We start from the raw sequence: 16,373 nt of genomic DNA, 5'->3' as shown, positions 1-16,373 counted from the left end.
AATCAAGGATTGGTGGCAGAGCTACAAGGAGAATTAGAATGCCATCCACACTGCTAATCGCCAAAACAATGATCAGCAGTAGAAACAATGAAAACAAATATAGAATGATGAGGAAGCACAGAAATTGGAAGAAATCTACTCTCTCCACTGAAATAGAAGAAAACAGTTGATGGCACAGATTGTAAAGAGATCCAGCCGTAGCTGATCCTCTTGATGGACATCTGGAAACTACTGCTGGATGTCACTCCAAATTATGGGGCAATGAGCCTATATCAGCATAATATCTATATAAAGAGTGACTTCTAACCCTGATCACAACAAATATAAAAAATTCAATAACTCTTTGTTTCCTATACATCTAAAAAGCTCTTAATTCCATCTCATTCTCCATCTATAAGCAAATTCATAAATATAAAGTTTTCATTCCAGGTTTCAGTAAAAAGTCCATAAATGGTTATTCTAGGATTTGATTCCTCTTCAATTCTTCTTCCCATCACACATTTCTTCAAGGCTTTAATAAGCCTCTTTTGTAGATCCAATAACAAAACATTTTCCAGATTATTTTCTTGTTTTATCATTTATGAATGCCTTTTAAATTTAAATTTTAAAACTTACAAAGTTTCTTTGCAATATTCTTTTCCCAATGATTCTTTTTTTAAATTTTTTTTTTAATATAAACATTTCATCTTCCATTCAACAGTGTGTTGTGTGGGTACAAATATCTCTGTGCAATAACCATCAAAATTTGCAACAGTATTGATAATAATTCTCTGATCTTACAGTAGTAATACTGAGCGTAATAAATATGTTCATTTTCCCTCTTTACATATCTTCTGATAAGAATATAATAATAATATTAAGCATAATAATCCTAATAGTCATAATAATAACAATCATATTGTTTACATCTCTATCTTAACACATTTTCTACATTTCACTAATCTCCTTTTGTTTCTAACTTCCATTTTTATTCTCTAACCATCGATAAAATAATTCCCAATTCTAGCTGCAGTTAATACATGAATAATTAAATATGCATTTCCTTTGCTATAGGTTTCAGGTAAAATCCCCAACAAAAATATTTCTGGTTTTAAATCAGTGTGTTGCTTTGTCATTTTTTCCAGCCATGTATGTATTTTTGTCCAATATATTTTTGCTTCTACACATGTTCACCACATATGATAATAAGACCCAGGTATCTGGTGGCATTTCCAACATTTAGCTGGCATCTTTAAACATCTTTGCCAGCCTCGCTGGTACAAAGTGCCATCAGTAAAACATCTTATACAAAAGTTCTTTATATGTGGTTGACATTGTTAATTTATAGTTCCTCTCCCACGGTTTCTGCCATTTATCTAATTCTATTGTGTAACCAAAATTTTTTGTCCATGCTATCATTATCTCCTTCATTTGTTCCAGTTTGATGCCCTATAAATAGTTATACAATTTCTTTATCAATCTTTCTTCTGTCCCTACTTATATTTAATTCTGTTAATTTTTTATAAAAACCATATGATTTAGCATCTTTCTCATATCTATAATGTATCTGCACTTGTGAATACCGTGCCATATCGATCCTTTGATGGCTCAATTCTTGTATAGTTTTGAGCTTCCCCTTTTCATTCAGGATGTCTTTATATCTAGCGATATTTCCCATGTTGATAACGTTAGGTGCTTCCATTGCTGAAAGCCAAACTGGTATCCTCAGATAGTGTTGCTCTCTAATTTTCTCCCATACTAACAGTAATGCATTCCTTATGTAATGTCTTTGAAAGTAACCATGTATCTTACTTTTTCCATACCACAAGAAGGCATGCCATCCCAGTTGCAAATTGTGCCCCTCAAATATAAGTCAACAATCTTAACATTTTTCAATACAATCCATTCTTTCATCCATGTTAATGCCACAGCCTGGTAATACAGTTCTCAATCTGGTAATCCAACTTCTTGTATCCTGCAATATTTTTAGGCTAATTCTTGCTTTTTTCTCTTGCCAAATATATTTTAATTTAATTTTATTAAGTTCCTCAAAATATTTACCCCAGTTTTATCAGAATTGTTTGGAATAAATACAATAATCTCAGCAATATATTCATTTTAATTGTAGCTATTCTTCCTATCAGTGAGAATTGCAGATTTTTCAAACTTGTTTTTCTGACAATCTCTAATAGCTTTAAAATGGCAATTTCCAAAAGCAATTAGAAAGTGAGGTTAATACAAGTTGATACAAAAAGCAACAACTTACCTTATTATCTGTAATATCCTGACTTGGCTGCAATGAAAATAGGGAGGTGTCCTGGGAACGTACATATAGGAAGAATACATTCCAAGAATTAATTAAGCATCAGCATTTAAAAACCTACTAAAAATTATGTACAATATGATGGCACCATTACCCAAAACATACAATTCTAATTTTGTCTTCTTATTTAATTTAATATTTTCTCAACATTTGATAATTGACATCATTTTTTCATAGTTCTTTGTGAGTTAAGCAAGCTTCTAGTATGGAATCTGGGGACTGAGATTTGCAAAAACATTCCTTCTAGAAACAAACTGACTTTGTAATCAAAGAGGCACTCTGAATTATTACTATAAAGCTTGTTGATAGACATTAAAACTTTTCTGTTATATTTTCTTATTAAACAGATTTGATTCAATGTCATTCATTATTATAGCATTTTTATTCTAACATTTCTTGGGTAGTACTTTGAGTTGCTTTTTCATTTATAAAGGATCTATTAAATATAATATTGGATTTCATATGTCATTGATCATTGACTTCAGTACAGGTAGTCCTTGACTTATGATTTATCACTCAGTGACTATTCAAAGTTATAATGGACCGCCCCAGGACAACTTATGATTCAGATTCGAACATCCAATGACCACCTTCTCCTATGATGAAGGAGAAGTGCCTGGATATTTTGGGTGCCTGGCCTGAATTTATGGCCATTTGCAGTATCCTACAATCACGTGGCCACAATTTACATTTATTTTTATGGAAACTAGTGTTTCTATCTAAAAAGGTTTCCAGCAAAAAAAAATCCCATTACAGACACTATATTTTGTTAACAACTATTAAGTTTGCTTAACAAGGGGAGCATTTACTTTAGAATTGAATGGAATGGAATGGAATAGAATAGAATTCTTTATTGGCAAAGTGTGATTGGACACACAAGGAATTTGTCTTTGGTGCATATGCTCTCATTGTACATAAAAAGACAAGATATAAGATACAAGACATTATTACTGTCATGTTCAGTTCATGACTGTTATGCTCATTTAATGACTGCTGAAAAAAAGTTGAACAAACAGGCATGGTCATGTGGTCACTCACTTAATGATTGGCACAATCATTAAGTGAGTAATTTGAGGCTCAATTATGGTCATAAGTCATAATTACTTGTAGAGTTTTCATATGATCCTAGGCTGAGTATTTTTAATCAAGTTGCAGTTTTTGTAAATGTTATGCACAATAGCAGCTGTCTGGTTTGCAAAATGTGATATATCATACATTATTGTTTATAATAGCAGTATCTTGGCTAAGATTTGGAATCTAATGTAGTCCAGTTTGGAAGCATTAAATTTAAAGGTATAATACACAGCATATAAGGCAACAAGATGGCCAAACCTTTGTTTAACAAGACACCAAGCTCCACAACACCTTTCAATTTGACTGTGATAGCCAACTAATTCACATTAACTTGACAAAGAACAGTAGTGTTAAAAATGGTGGAACACATTAAATATATATATTTTCAATGTTTTTATGAAAGCAAATTTAAAGCAAAATTTTTAAAAATTCAACCATATCAGATATTTAGATTTGATATGAGCATTTGCAATAATCTGACATTTTCTTAAAGATTGGTACCTTTTCCTGGATCAGCATGGTAGCCATGCAGACTCAGGGCAATAGATATTTGAGACAGTGGCATGAAAGCAGACAACTGTTGTTGCTCTACTGTCTTTTAACCCAGATGATATTTTTTGAGACTGTTGTACAAATACAGAAAAATGCATGACCTTAATGAGCTTCTAACAGGTGCAGTAAGGGAGTCTACTTTAGATCCAGAGTCTGTATACCTCTAAACCTAATGAATTACTGACATCTAGATGTGCATCGAATTTGCCATTATATTGTGGATTTGATAATGCACTGCTTTCTGGTGAAGTTGGCCTACAATTCCATCATCTTTTGATCCCACTTGCTGGAGTTGGGGAGGCACTGTTTTGCAGTATTCTCCTTTCTCTACAGCTGGTCCAGTCAGTGTTATGGGGGATAGATCAAACCCTTAGACCCTGCACTGTGGGTTGCTTCATGTCGCTCACCTCTCCTTTTTAACATTTACATGAAATTACTCAGTGAGGTCACTTGATGGCACAGGATACATATCTTCATTCCTGATAGGGCAAAGGATTCTACAGCAGTGCTGACCAAGTGCCTGGAAGCTGTGTGGGTCTCGATAGGGAGAAATTAACATCAACTCAACCCTGACAAGATGGAATGTCTTTGGGGTCGTTCCCCTCCCAGGGTTTGGTGATATTCATGTTTTACTCTGATGAGGTAGCACTTTCTTGGACTGATTTGAGGATCCTCTTGCACTCATGGGACCTTATCAATAAGCAGTTGGCAGCCATGATTGGAAAAGGTTTTGCATAGATTCATCTTGAGTGCAAATTGTATTCTTTCATGGACTGGGAAACCTTACTTACTGTTACTCATACTTAAGTTATTTCCTCTTTGTGTTACTCCAAAACATTTATATTATGCTGCCCTTGATGACTACCCAAGAGCTGCAACTGGTCCAGAACATGGCACACATAGTGCCGGGTGCTTAAGATTTGCCCATGTGTTGTTCAAGCAGCACTGGCTGCCAGTTTTTTTCTAGGTAAAATTAAAGACCCTGGTATCATGTTTATAGCCCTACATGGCACAGGAATGGACCGATTGTGAGATGGCTTGTCAGTATCTGTCAGATAAAATAGGATAAGCACACTCCAAGTCTGTTCCCTGAAATGTTGCTATCTAAGAGGACTTCAGAAAGGTGCTTTTCCATGCCTTCCCCTTACTTTATAATGCACCCTTTTTCCAGTGATCCAGCAGGCCTCAACCCTTTCAGTCTTCTGGGAGGTCTTTTTACTCTGATTTTTTACTCTGGGATAGAGTAAGAATGCCTTGGATGGGTTGTTGAAGCATCCAAAGGCAATGGCTGAGCTGCTAAGTTTTTGTTTTATTTTTTTAAAAAATGGATCTAGGGTTTTATTGTTGTTGTGAGCTCCCAGAAGGATGGCTTTAAATTTTTTTAGATAAATAGATATATAAATAAAATAAAGTTACTCCTTACCTGTGCAAATCCATTAAAAGCATTGCTTGATGCCTAGGCCAAATTAGAAATTAGAAGACAGATTTTAATATCAAAGTCTTATTTGTACATGGCCCAAACATAAACATCTTTTAAAGTGAAGGGAAAAATGATAATAAAATAAAAAAATAAAAAGAAAGCACAGTGATACACTTTGATAATTGGAAGAGATGCCAGCAACATAAACTATCTAAAAGCAAAATTATAAAACAAGATGTGATACAAAATAAGATGGCATATTCAACCTCTTTGTGGTCAACCTAGCATAATTATATGGTTGAATTGTGCCACGACTGCATGACTATATAGATTAGCAAAGGAAAGATAAGGAGGACTGTTCATAAAATTCATATTTTATATAAAGGTAAATATCACCTAGGGAATCTCTCTTTTCTAAACTATGCTATATAATAGGGTAGGTACCTCTTCTTTATCAGCCTCAGTTTCCTGGTATAACAATCCATATCTCCGGTTAGCAATTTCATCTTCAGATAAATCTGAGCTGTTGGTCTCATTTTCTTTGGGGCTAGTGAAGTTTTCAGTGCTAGCCTTTCCAGAGTTTCCCATTTGGAACAGAATCAATGGCCTACTTATCTTGTTTGATCCACAGGTGCTAATATTTGTCTCTTCCCCAGATGATCCTTGCTGTAAAGATGCTTCCTGATTCTGCTGACTGGTCATTACACATGCAGTTCCCCAGCTATTGTTTAATTCTCCTAAATCTTGCATGAAACCTGGCCATAGGTTGTCCAAGTTTCCATCTAGAGAGTTTTGTGTGGGAGGAAAGGGACAGGAATCATAGCTAATTGACTGGCTAGAAAACCCCCAGGAATCAGAACTAAATGTAGGATCCCAGCTGTCATCCCAGGGTTCTGTCTCTAACATTTTGGGTAAACTAATGTTAGGTTCTTCAGGCCCACAAAACATTTCCCTATCCGCCAATTCACCTTCCATATTCTCTAACTTGGAACTACTGAAATATGCATTAGTTGGATTCTCAAGCCTATGCTGCGCAGTCATATCCTTGTCAAGGGATATACAATTAGCTTTATATTCAATATCTTTATTCTCTTGAGTGGTATTGAGGCCACAGTCTTCATATTTTTTGCAAAACTCTTCTGCCCCTTTTGTTTCAAAATCATACCCAAGATTTCCAAACTCTGTAGAAAAATTGTCTTTGACTTGGAGGTTAGCAGTTCCTATAATACTTGCCATATCACTTTCCTGTATGCATTTTATGGCCCCCTTACCCTCGTATGTTTCTTCAGGATCCTGACACAGGGAACACAAAGCATTCTGCATTTCAGGTCTATTATGTTCTAGAGCTGTAGAGCTGTTCATGTTCTTGAAATCTCTTCCAACTGTCTTCTTAACCATATCAGCCTTATTAAAATCTACATCAAATTTCTGGGGACAACTATCGGTAATTGTTTCTTGTTGCCCATTTATACGTTCTAAATCTTGTCTAATTTCTACCTTGGTCTTTTTTACAGCTTCATTATAAGGTTGTCCTAAGGCCTTAAAACATTCAATTTCATTGTAGGACTCCTTGAGCTTAGGATCTCTGGTGTCTACCTTTTCACATGGGTCCGTATTTGTCCAGAAAGAGTCTTCTAAGCCTGGATTCGCCTCTTTTGTCATTTCCACACTAAATGGTTCTTCACCCAAAAAGCTGTCAGTTTCCACTGAAGACTTCTCAGCCAAAGTTTCACTCACTAAAAACTGGTTATTCTCCACCAGAACAGTGCCATCATCTCCACTATGACTAATGTCCAAGCAGGGTCTTAGAAAAGTAGTTTCATGTTCATTTGCATAAGCTGTCCATGATGCACCATCCTCATGCTTGCCTAGAGCAGGCAAAGTAGGAAAAACTAGCATATCAGATGATTCTGCTGAGCTTTCCTCTGCCTGAAGAAAAGGCATAGGACCACCAGCAGTTCTTTCCTGGCCCTCACTGGCTGACTTCTTGAGGGAATCTGGATCTAGACCCACATTGAGTGAACCTAAATCAGTTTGGGGCTTGTTAGGATCTTCTGTTGACCCACTGTCTGGATTTTCCTCCATGACCAGGTTACACAGGGAATGACTTTTTGGAGAGTCAGGCTTTAAATAGGTAGGAAAGTAAAGAAAAAAACAAGATGAGCATGATAAAGGTTAGGGAGAAAAAAATACAGAAATCAAAATTAACTGAATAAATTAAGGAATTAATATAATTTACAATATCTGTAAGGAAAATCTACATTTGAAGGAAGCAACTACTTACCGGCTGCACCACCTCATTATTGGTCTGTGAAGAAAAAAAATATTAAAAAGAAAAGATCAGAGAAAATGGAGAAGATATTGCATCATGTTACTGAAAAGAAACATGTCAAATAAACCTAAAAATCCAGAGTGCATTTATAAACACCAACTAGCAATCAGAAGACACAATGAAAATGCTTTAATTTCACAACAGATGAACAGACTTAACTATAGTTTCAACTGGGAAACTGTCAGTATCCTAGATCAATCCAAATCCAAAAATGCTCAGAAATTCCTAGAAGCTTGGCAATTCAAAAAAATCAGTAATCAATAGGCATATAGAGATAAACAACATTTACATACCATTCAAAAGAGACAAAGAAAGCTACAAAGGAAACAAAAAGACCAGAACACCTCTTAACAGCAATCTATCACCCGATAATAGGATTAACTCTGGATTAGCACCAGACAAACAATCAAGCAGGAAACAATACCTTAATCAAGAAACTTTGAAATCAGTCAAACATTTAAGCAGAAAATAGACTAAACAAAGAACTACCAAGCAGAAAACAACACCCCCACCATCACTGACAGAGTAATCTACAGCAGTGGTCACCAACTGGTGGTCCATGGACTACTAGTGGTCTGTGAGAAAATTTTTGGGGTCCTCAGAGAAATCTTTACATTTCTCATGAGGAGCCTGGCTGAAGTTTCCAGTGCCGCTTGCGCTTCAGCTCTTTGACTCCCAGGGACAGAATGGGGTCCTTCAGGCAGTTAACTTGGCTGCCTGTTAGAGGAGAGAAGCGCCTGAGGTCAACCCTAGCTTTGCTGTCCACTGCATCTAGAAATCTCAAATATGGCTGAGAATGAACGTTTCTCTTGTAGCTAGCCTGGAGGCTAAATTGGCCCCCTGCAAATTTTCATTTCTTGAGGAGCACTCGCTGAAGCAGCATGGGAATCTTTGGCTGGGCTCCTTGAGAGATGAGAGTTTGCAGGGGACCAATTTAGTGTCCCCAATGGACAGTAAAGCTAGGGTGGACTCCGGCTGCTTCTCTCTGCTGTAGTGCTTTCCAGACATAGTTTACCGCTCTGAGCCCCAAGTGGCAGGAGACAAGGGCTGCCTTGGCACCACCAGCTGGCGCAAATATACCGTGGTGAAGGCAGAATGCTGATGCCACACAAATAGCACTTCGCTCCTGCACCTTCCAGCCATCGCCACTGCCGCTTTGGCCCGCTTCCCCCCCCCCCCCCCGCTGCAACAGCATCATTACTTAGTTTCAGCTGGCAAGGGCTGCACTCCTTTTTGTACATTGCACCACCTGCAAAGTTGCACATTACATATGCCATCCCTATGGTGGAGATTTCCAGCCCCATCATGATCTGGTCCCATATTCCAGAGCTATACTAGTCACAGGATTGGCCGTTTGGTCATCCCAAAGAAGCTCCTCCACCCAGGTGCACTGGTCTGCCGGGGACCTCTGCTATACAGAACTACTATAGTTCTGGAATATGGGACCAACTTTCCCACCAACATCAGCAAGCCTCCGTCAGTCTGCCTGTCTTCGTTTTCCTTCTCTCAGATTGACCAAGCTTCTCAAGAGAAGGAACACAAAAGAGGTTTCCAGACTGTGTGCCTGGAGCAGGCACTTTCTCTTGGGCTTCCCATCTGGGGGTCTTGTTAAAAGCAGACAGGTAGGCCTGAAAGACGGCTGAGCCTCCACCCACAGTGATCCGCAGGATTTAAAATTATGGATTTGGTGGTCCTTGAGATCCAAAAGGTTGGAGACCCCTGATCTACAGTATATAAATAGAGCAGTACATATACAGTATATAAACAAACCCTACTCCCTTTTTATAGTGAAAATGCTACTTAGCTGGAAAACAAAATGCCTGCAAGGAAACAAGTAAGCTCAAAGAACACCAAAAAGGTATTACAGATTGAGACAATGGAGCATCCAAACCAGGGCACAGTCCATGTTAGAGGGAAGGATAATGAGCACTAGCCTTGCTCTATTCAACCAGTAAAATGTCTTTAAAGTGCGTCTAGATTTGAAGATGGGGTGGGGGGATTGGGGGATGGCATAACTGAGAGTAATCAAAATGTTTTAAGCTTTTCTTTCATGGTCAGTCTGAATGATTTCCATGGGATAGAGACTACTCAATGAACTAAAATTATAAAATTATGTTTGTTTAATGTTCATTTACAAATTTATGGTACAGAGTATTTGTATCAGTAATTTGTGAATATTAACGTAACCAAAGAGTCTACATAATCTTTCCATCAATGTAGGATTCTTTAAATTGTTTTCTGTAATTCACAATAAAGAGAGGAAAACAAGAAACAGATGAGTATTTTTTTTCCAAATCAGCATAATTTCTGTCAGTATTAAAAATTGTATCTATAATGAAATTACGCAGAGCTCTTTAACATTAAAGCAGTTTATATTCTTAAATTTTGTCACCACATATTAGTGGAATAATTTATAGTTTAAGAGGGTGATATAAATATTATTTACAGATGTAATTATCAACAAATACTACAGCATATTTAATTTTTTCTTAAAGCAAGACAATTTCAAAATTTTGGGGCTACTATAAAAATACAGATACAGAAGGTAACCTCAGAGACTTTTCAAACTAAATTAAAATCTGAGTACAGAAATCAACATTTAATTGTTATTCTATTACTTATTCCTTTCTCTAACTTGCCTCTCAAAATTTAGACAACTTTTTTGTGATTAACATATTTTGCACATTAAAGTTACTATTGAGATATAAAACAAAAACAAGATAAAAAGAAATAAAAGCCAACCATACCGTCCACAGATCCCAAGGTAGCGTCTGAGAAGGGAAAAGAAGGACAATGTTCAAAACCTCATTTATACATCTTTTTTATGTGCTGTAAAGTATAATTAGATAATAATGTGATTATACATGTGTATAATCAAAGTTGACAAAGGAATTAGTTATAGATTAGAGCAATGGATCTGGGTGCATCCTAGCCCATACCATACCATACCATATTCCAAACATTTATATGTGTTTTATCCAATGAAAAGGAATTCCAAAGTTATCTCTTAAAGTGTCATTCTCCGGGAGGTTTGCTGCTAAACCCCCCAATTGTGATAAACTGGTAGCTCTCAAGAGCATTGTTGATAATCATAATATCCCTGACTGAATAATCACATCCCTTATTTTTAATTATTTTTTAAATTAATAAAATAATAGCAAAAACAAAAGGAAAAGAATACGCAGGCATACATAAAATGAACTTTACACTATAGGCAGGGTTGGAATTCAGCAAGTTCTGACAGGTTCTTATTTTTATTTTTATTTATTTATTTTATTAGATTTTTATACCGCCCTTCTCCCGAAGGACTCAGGGCGGTGTACAGCCGAAATAAAATACAGAGTATATACAATTAAAAGAAAGTAAAAGAAATTATTAATAAATGGCCGATAATTTAAAAATTTACAAATATTTAAAATCTCTAAAACCCCAATTTAAAATCAACTATTTATGCCAGTCCTGCTTGAGTGAATAAGTATGTTTTTAGCTCACGACGAAAGGTCCGAAGATCAGGCACTTGACGTAAGCCAGGGGGGAGTTCATTCCAGAGCGTCGGTGCTCCCACAGAGAAGGCCCTACCCCTGGGAGCCGCCAGCCGACATTGTTTGGCGGACGGCACCCTGAGAAGGCCCTCTGTGAGAGCGCACGGTCGATGGGAGGCATACGGTAACAGCAGGCGGTCCCGTAAGTACCGGGTCCTAAGCCATGGAGCGCTTTAAAGGTGGTAACCAGGATCTTGAAGCGCACCCGAAAGACCACAGGAAGCCAGTGCAAACTACGGAGCAGTGGTGTTACGTGGGAGCCTCGAACGGCTCCCGTTACCACTCGCGCAGCTGCATTCTGACTAACTGCAGCCTCCGGTGCACCTCAAGGACAGCCCCATGTAGAGAGCATTGCAATAATCCAGCCGAGACGTAACCAGAGCGTGAGTGACCGTGCATAAGGCATCCCGGTCAAGGAAGGGACGCAACTGGCGAACCAAGCGGACTTGGTAAAAAGCCCTCCTGGTGACGGCCGCCAGATGTTCCTCAAAGGACAGCCGGCCATCCAGGAGGACGCCCAAGTTGCGAACCACCTCCTTTGGGGCCACTAACTCGCCCCCAACAGTCAGCTGCGGTGCAGCTGACTGTAACGGGGTGCCGGAATCCACAGCCACTCCGTCTTGGAGGGATTGAGCCCGAATCTGTTTCTCCCCATCCAGACCCGTACGGCTTCCAGGCACCGGGACAGCACTTCGACCGCTTCGTTGGGGTGGTCCGGGGTGGAAAAGTACAGTTGAGTGTCATCAGCGTACAGATGATAACTCACCCCGAAACCACTGATGACCTCGCCCAGCAGCTTCATGTAGATGTTGAACAGGGTAGGCGAGAGAATCGACCCCTGAGGTACCCCACAAGTGAGGCCCCTCGAGGACGACCTCTGCCCCCCTGTCAACACCGATTGCGACCGGTCAGAGAGATAGGAGGAGAACCACCGATAAACGGTGCCTCCCACTCCCAATCCCTCCAACCGGCGCAGCAGGATACCATGGTCGATGGTATCAAAAGCCACTAAAAGATCTAACCGGGTGCACTTTAAGGTGTTGGTTATGACCTTTAAATCGCTCCATGGCTTAGGACCTGGGTACTTACAGGACCGCCTGCTGTTACCACACGCCTCCCACCGACCCGTACGCTCCCATAGAGAGGGACTTCTCAGGGTGCCGTCCGCCAAACAATGTCGGCTGGCGGCCCCCAGGGGAAGGGCCTTCTCTGTGGGGGCTCCCACACTCTGGAACGAACTTCCCCCGGGTTTACGCCAAATACCCGACCTTCGGACATTTCGTCGCGAACTCAAGACTCATCTTTTTATCCGCGCAGGGCTGGCTTAAATTGGGATTTTAATGTTTAAATTTATTAATTTTAAATGGGGTTTTCTTAGTATGGTAAATTTTAATCATTGGGCTAATTTAAAATAAGTTTTTTAAATCGTATTTTAAACTTGTATATTGTATTGTCGGTTTTATTATGCCTGTACACCGCCCTGAGTCCTTCGGGAGAAGGGCGGTATAAAAATCAAATAAAATAAATAAATAAATAAAAATAAATAATAGGACCAAGGCAGAGGAACAACCCCTGTCCCTGGCCCTCCAGAGGTCATCCACCAACGCGACCAAAGCCGTCTCCGTGCTATAACCGGGTCGGAAGCCGGACTGGAACGGGTCTAGATAGACAGCTTCCTCCAGGTGCCGGGGAAGCTGCCATGCAACCACACTCTCTACAACCTTCGCTAAAAAGCGAAGGTTGGAGACTGGACGATAATTTCCCAAAATAGCTGGGTCCAGGGAAGGCCTCTTCAGGAGAGGTCTCACCACCGCCTCCTTCAAGGCGGTGGGGAAAACCCCTTCAGCCAAAGAAGCATTTATAATCCCCTGGAACCAGCCTCGTGTCACTTCCTGAGCAGCCAGTACTAACCAGGAAGGACACGGGTCCAGTAAAAACGTAGTCGCATGCAACCTCCCCAGCAACCTGTCCACGTCCTCGGGAGCCACAGAATCAAACTCATCCCACATAACCTCAACAAGACGAGTCTCTGTCACCTCGGCTGAATCATCGCAATCATGGTCCAAGCCATCACGAAGCTGAACGATTTTATCCTATAGATAACCATTAAACTCCTCGGCTCGACCCTGCAGGGGGTCATCCCGCCCCTCTTGTTGAAGGAGGGAATGGGTCACCCGAAACAGGGCGGCCGGGCGGTTATCTGCCGACGCAATGAGGGTGGAAACGTAGGAGCGTTTCGCCTCCCTCATTGCCACTAGGTAGGTCCTGGTAAAGGACCTCACTAGTGTCCGATCAGCCTCGGACCTGCTGGACCTCCAAACACTCTCTAGGCGTCTTCTCCGGCATTTCATCTCTCTCAGCTCCCCGAAGAGAGAGATGAAGAACCTGTAGTGAAAATTTTGAGTAGTTTGGAGAACCGGTAAAAACAACTTCTGGCTGGCTCCAGAGTGGGGTGGAAATGGAGATTTTGCAATATCCTTTCCCTGGAGTGGGGTAGGAATGGAGATTTTCCCTGCCATGCCCACTAAGCCATGCCCACCAAGCCACAACATGCTCACCAGGCCAAGCCCACAGAACCAGTAGTAAAAAAATTTGAATTCCACCACTGACTACAGTAGTCCTCAACTTATGACAACAATTGAGCCCCAAATTTCTGTTGCTAAATAAGGCAGTTGTTAAGTGAGTTTTGCTCCATTTTATGAACTTTTTGTCACAATTAAGCAAATCACCACAGTTGTTAAGTGAATCATGTGATCATTAAGAAAAAGTGCCTTCCCCCAATGATTTTGCTTGTTGAAAGCCATCTGGGAAGGTTACAACCTGTGATCACATGACCCTGGCACAGTGCAACTGTCAGAAATACATGCCAGTTGCCAAGCAACCCAATATCAATCACATGACCATGGGGATGCCACAACAATCGTAAGTGTGAAAAGTGGTCATAAGTCACTTTTATCAGCATTGTTGTAACTTCAAACAGACACTAAATGAATGGTTTTAACTTGAGAATTGCTTGTAGAGCAAAAGTTGGGGGGGGAAATCTGATGGCAAAAAATAGATTTCAAAAAAGTTGTTTAAAAAAAGATAAAGAAAAAAACATTGGTAAAAAAAGCATTCTAATCCCCCCCACCCAATTCCTTTCTCTCCTCTTTTTTCCCCTTAGTTCTAATGCTACTTAATTTTTTTTAATATTATTATACTTTGGTCATCTGTGATTATTGCTCATTTGTATTTGGGTGACTTAGATTTTTTTAAAAAATAACTTCTCTTTTTCTTCAAAAACTATATTCTAAGTGTCCTAGCTTGCCTTGTTATGTGATATATTTTATTTAACGAAATTATTCCTGCTTGGATTTATTAGACTTCTGCCATGAATGTATAGTCTGTTTTTCTGTTGCCATACATTTTTCAATTTTAGTTTCTCAATCCTACCACAGTTTCATTTCTAAGTATATTTCAATGAACTGCTACAACAGTATAAGATAATCATAAGCATGTAACCAAGGACTTCTATCATAAAACAACCTTTTAAGAAGCAGATTTAACAGCTGTTCCTATTTAGGATCATATCCAGTAAAGTATTCTTTTCCTGGATAGTATGATAATATGAAAAATTTCATTTACTAAAAAAATAAATGATATTAATGACTGCTTTTTTTGTGTGGCCTGTTTTAACTCTGCCATGATGCCTTTATACTTCTCAGATACTTCCTTACTGACATCAACTGTAAGGAGAGCTTTGACAGTATCAGACCATTTACCATAAATAAATAAACCATAAATAAACTTCAGTTTATTTATAATGCCAGCTCAAATTGCATTATAAGGTTTCTCCTTCCTGTCCTATACTTCAAGTTAGAAATCCTTCACTAATTGACTTGAGCTTTGCACACCTCATTCTGCCTACAGCCTACTTGGTCCTCAAGGTCTTCAGTATACAGATCCATAGAAATAGAAAAATGGGTTGTTTTAAAAGGGAAGGGATCTTATTGCACTAAATCCTTTTTTATTTGATTGCCTGTTAGGTCTAAGCTTGCTTTCTAATGATTTATAATGTTACTTAATTTGGAAATTGATCTTTTAGTGGCCAGTGTCGTGGCAGAACGGCAAATTCCAGGGCTCCGGAAAAATGCTGAATCCTAGCTGACTGAGGGGATCCCCAGGGATCATAGCTGTCCTGTAAGAACAGTGAAGAATGGAGGTGCAGGCAGGTGCAAACAGGGGAATCGCAACCCCCCTGAAGTGCCTGTAACAGCCTCCGACCCAGCAGCGAAGTAAGGCAACCATAGGAGCTGTTAAAAGCCAGGATGGCCACATGGAAGAAAGAAAGGAAAGAAAGCAAGGCGATCGTCTGGATGAGAACAGAAGTCTTAGAAACAAAATACCTTTTATATTATTATCTCCTGAACTTAAAAAAAAATTATTTGAAAGTTGTGGCAAAGAGGAGAGGGGAGGCAGAGAAATAAGGCTAACTTCCCACTTCCAGAACAGCGGTGAGAAGGTGGAAGCCACTAATAAAGACTAATTACTAAAAAGATTAAATTGATTTAAGGAATTGAAAGCAGATTGGACAAAGAAATTTTGCATGATTAATGAATTACTTTCTGGAAAATAAGTTTTTTGAGCTGGAAGAATAAAGTTAAAAAAAGAAAAATGTATTGTTATATGTAAAAGGCATTTTAAGTGAACCGCAGTGCCATCTAGTGGTGATAGAGAAATTCAATAGATATTTTGAATAGGAAAAGATGAAAGCAGAATGACTTTGGACAATGTTTTGGAAAATAGCAAGAAGTCTTTGATAAGAAGTGGTCTTGTGATTTTTGTAACAGGAGACAGGGAAAAAGAAGAAGGAAAGTTTTTGTAAATCATTTGGAGTGAGTTCACTGCTTTGTGTTTGTGTTTGTGTTTGTTTTTTTTTCTTTTTCTTTTCTCTTTCGATTAAAAGATTTACAAACGTTGGAAGATTTTGGAAAAGTGATATTCTATTTCCTTTCTTGTTTTCCTTTGGGCCTTTTTTCTTCTGGACTTTGTTCTTTTCTTTTTGGTCCTTTCTTTTCTCTCCTTTTTCCATTCTTGAAATTTTTCTCTGAAGAAGATATTTTACACATTCTATATTTTTATTGAGTGATTGGATATCTCAAAAAATTTTAA

At 38.9% G+C, this 16,373-nt stretch overlaps 1 protein-coding gene across 4 annotated transcripts in view; it reads right to left on the bottom strand.

Moving 5' to 3' along the window:
* AMPH (amphiphysin) overlaps positions 1-16,373 on the bottom strand; it is a 153,792-nt gene that overhangs the window by 11,604 nt on the left and 125,815 nt on the right. Inside the window, exons 13-17 of one of the 4 annotated variants that reach the window (XM_058179675.1) lie at positions 10,428-10,451; positions 7,633-7,656; positions 5,793-7,472; positions 5,352-5,384; positions 2,246-2,296 (exon numbers count right to left, since the gene is read on the bottom strand). In XM_058179675.1, coding sequence (XP_058035658.1) covers positions 2,246-2,296; positions 5,352-5,384; positions 5,793-7,472; positions 7,633-7,656; positions 10,428-10,451 — 1,812 coding nt within the window. The other 3 variants (XM_058179677.1, XM_058179679.1, XM_058179676.1) reach the window with 3 other exon arrangements.

This window comes from Ahaetulla prasina, chromosome 4, assembly GCF_028640845.1.
Source record: "Ahaetulla prasina isolate Xishuangbanna chromosome 4, ASM2864084v1, whole genome shotgun sequence".
NCBI lineage: Eukaryota > Metazoa > Chordata > Lepidosauria > Squamata > Colubridae > Ahaetulla > Ahaetulla prasina.
Note: the sequence above shows the minus strand (reverse complement) of the source record. Positions and strands in the feature narration are given on the sequence as shown.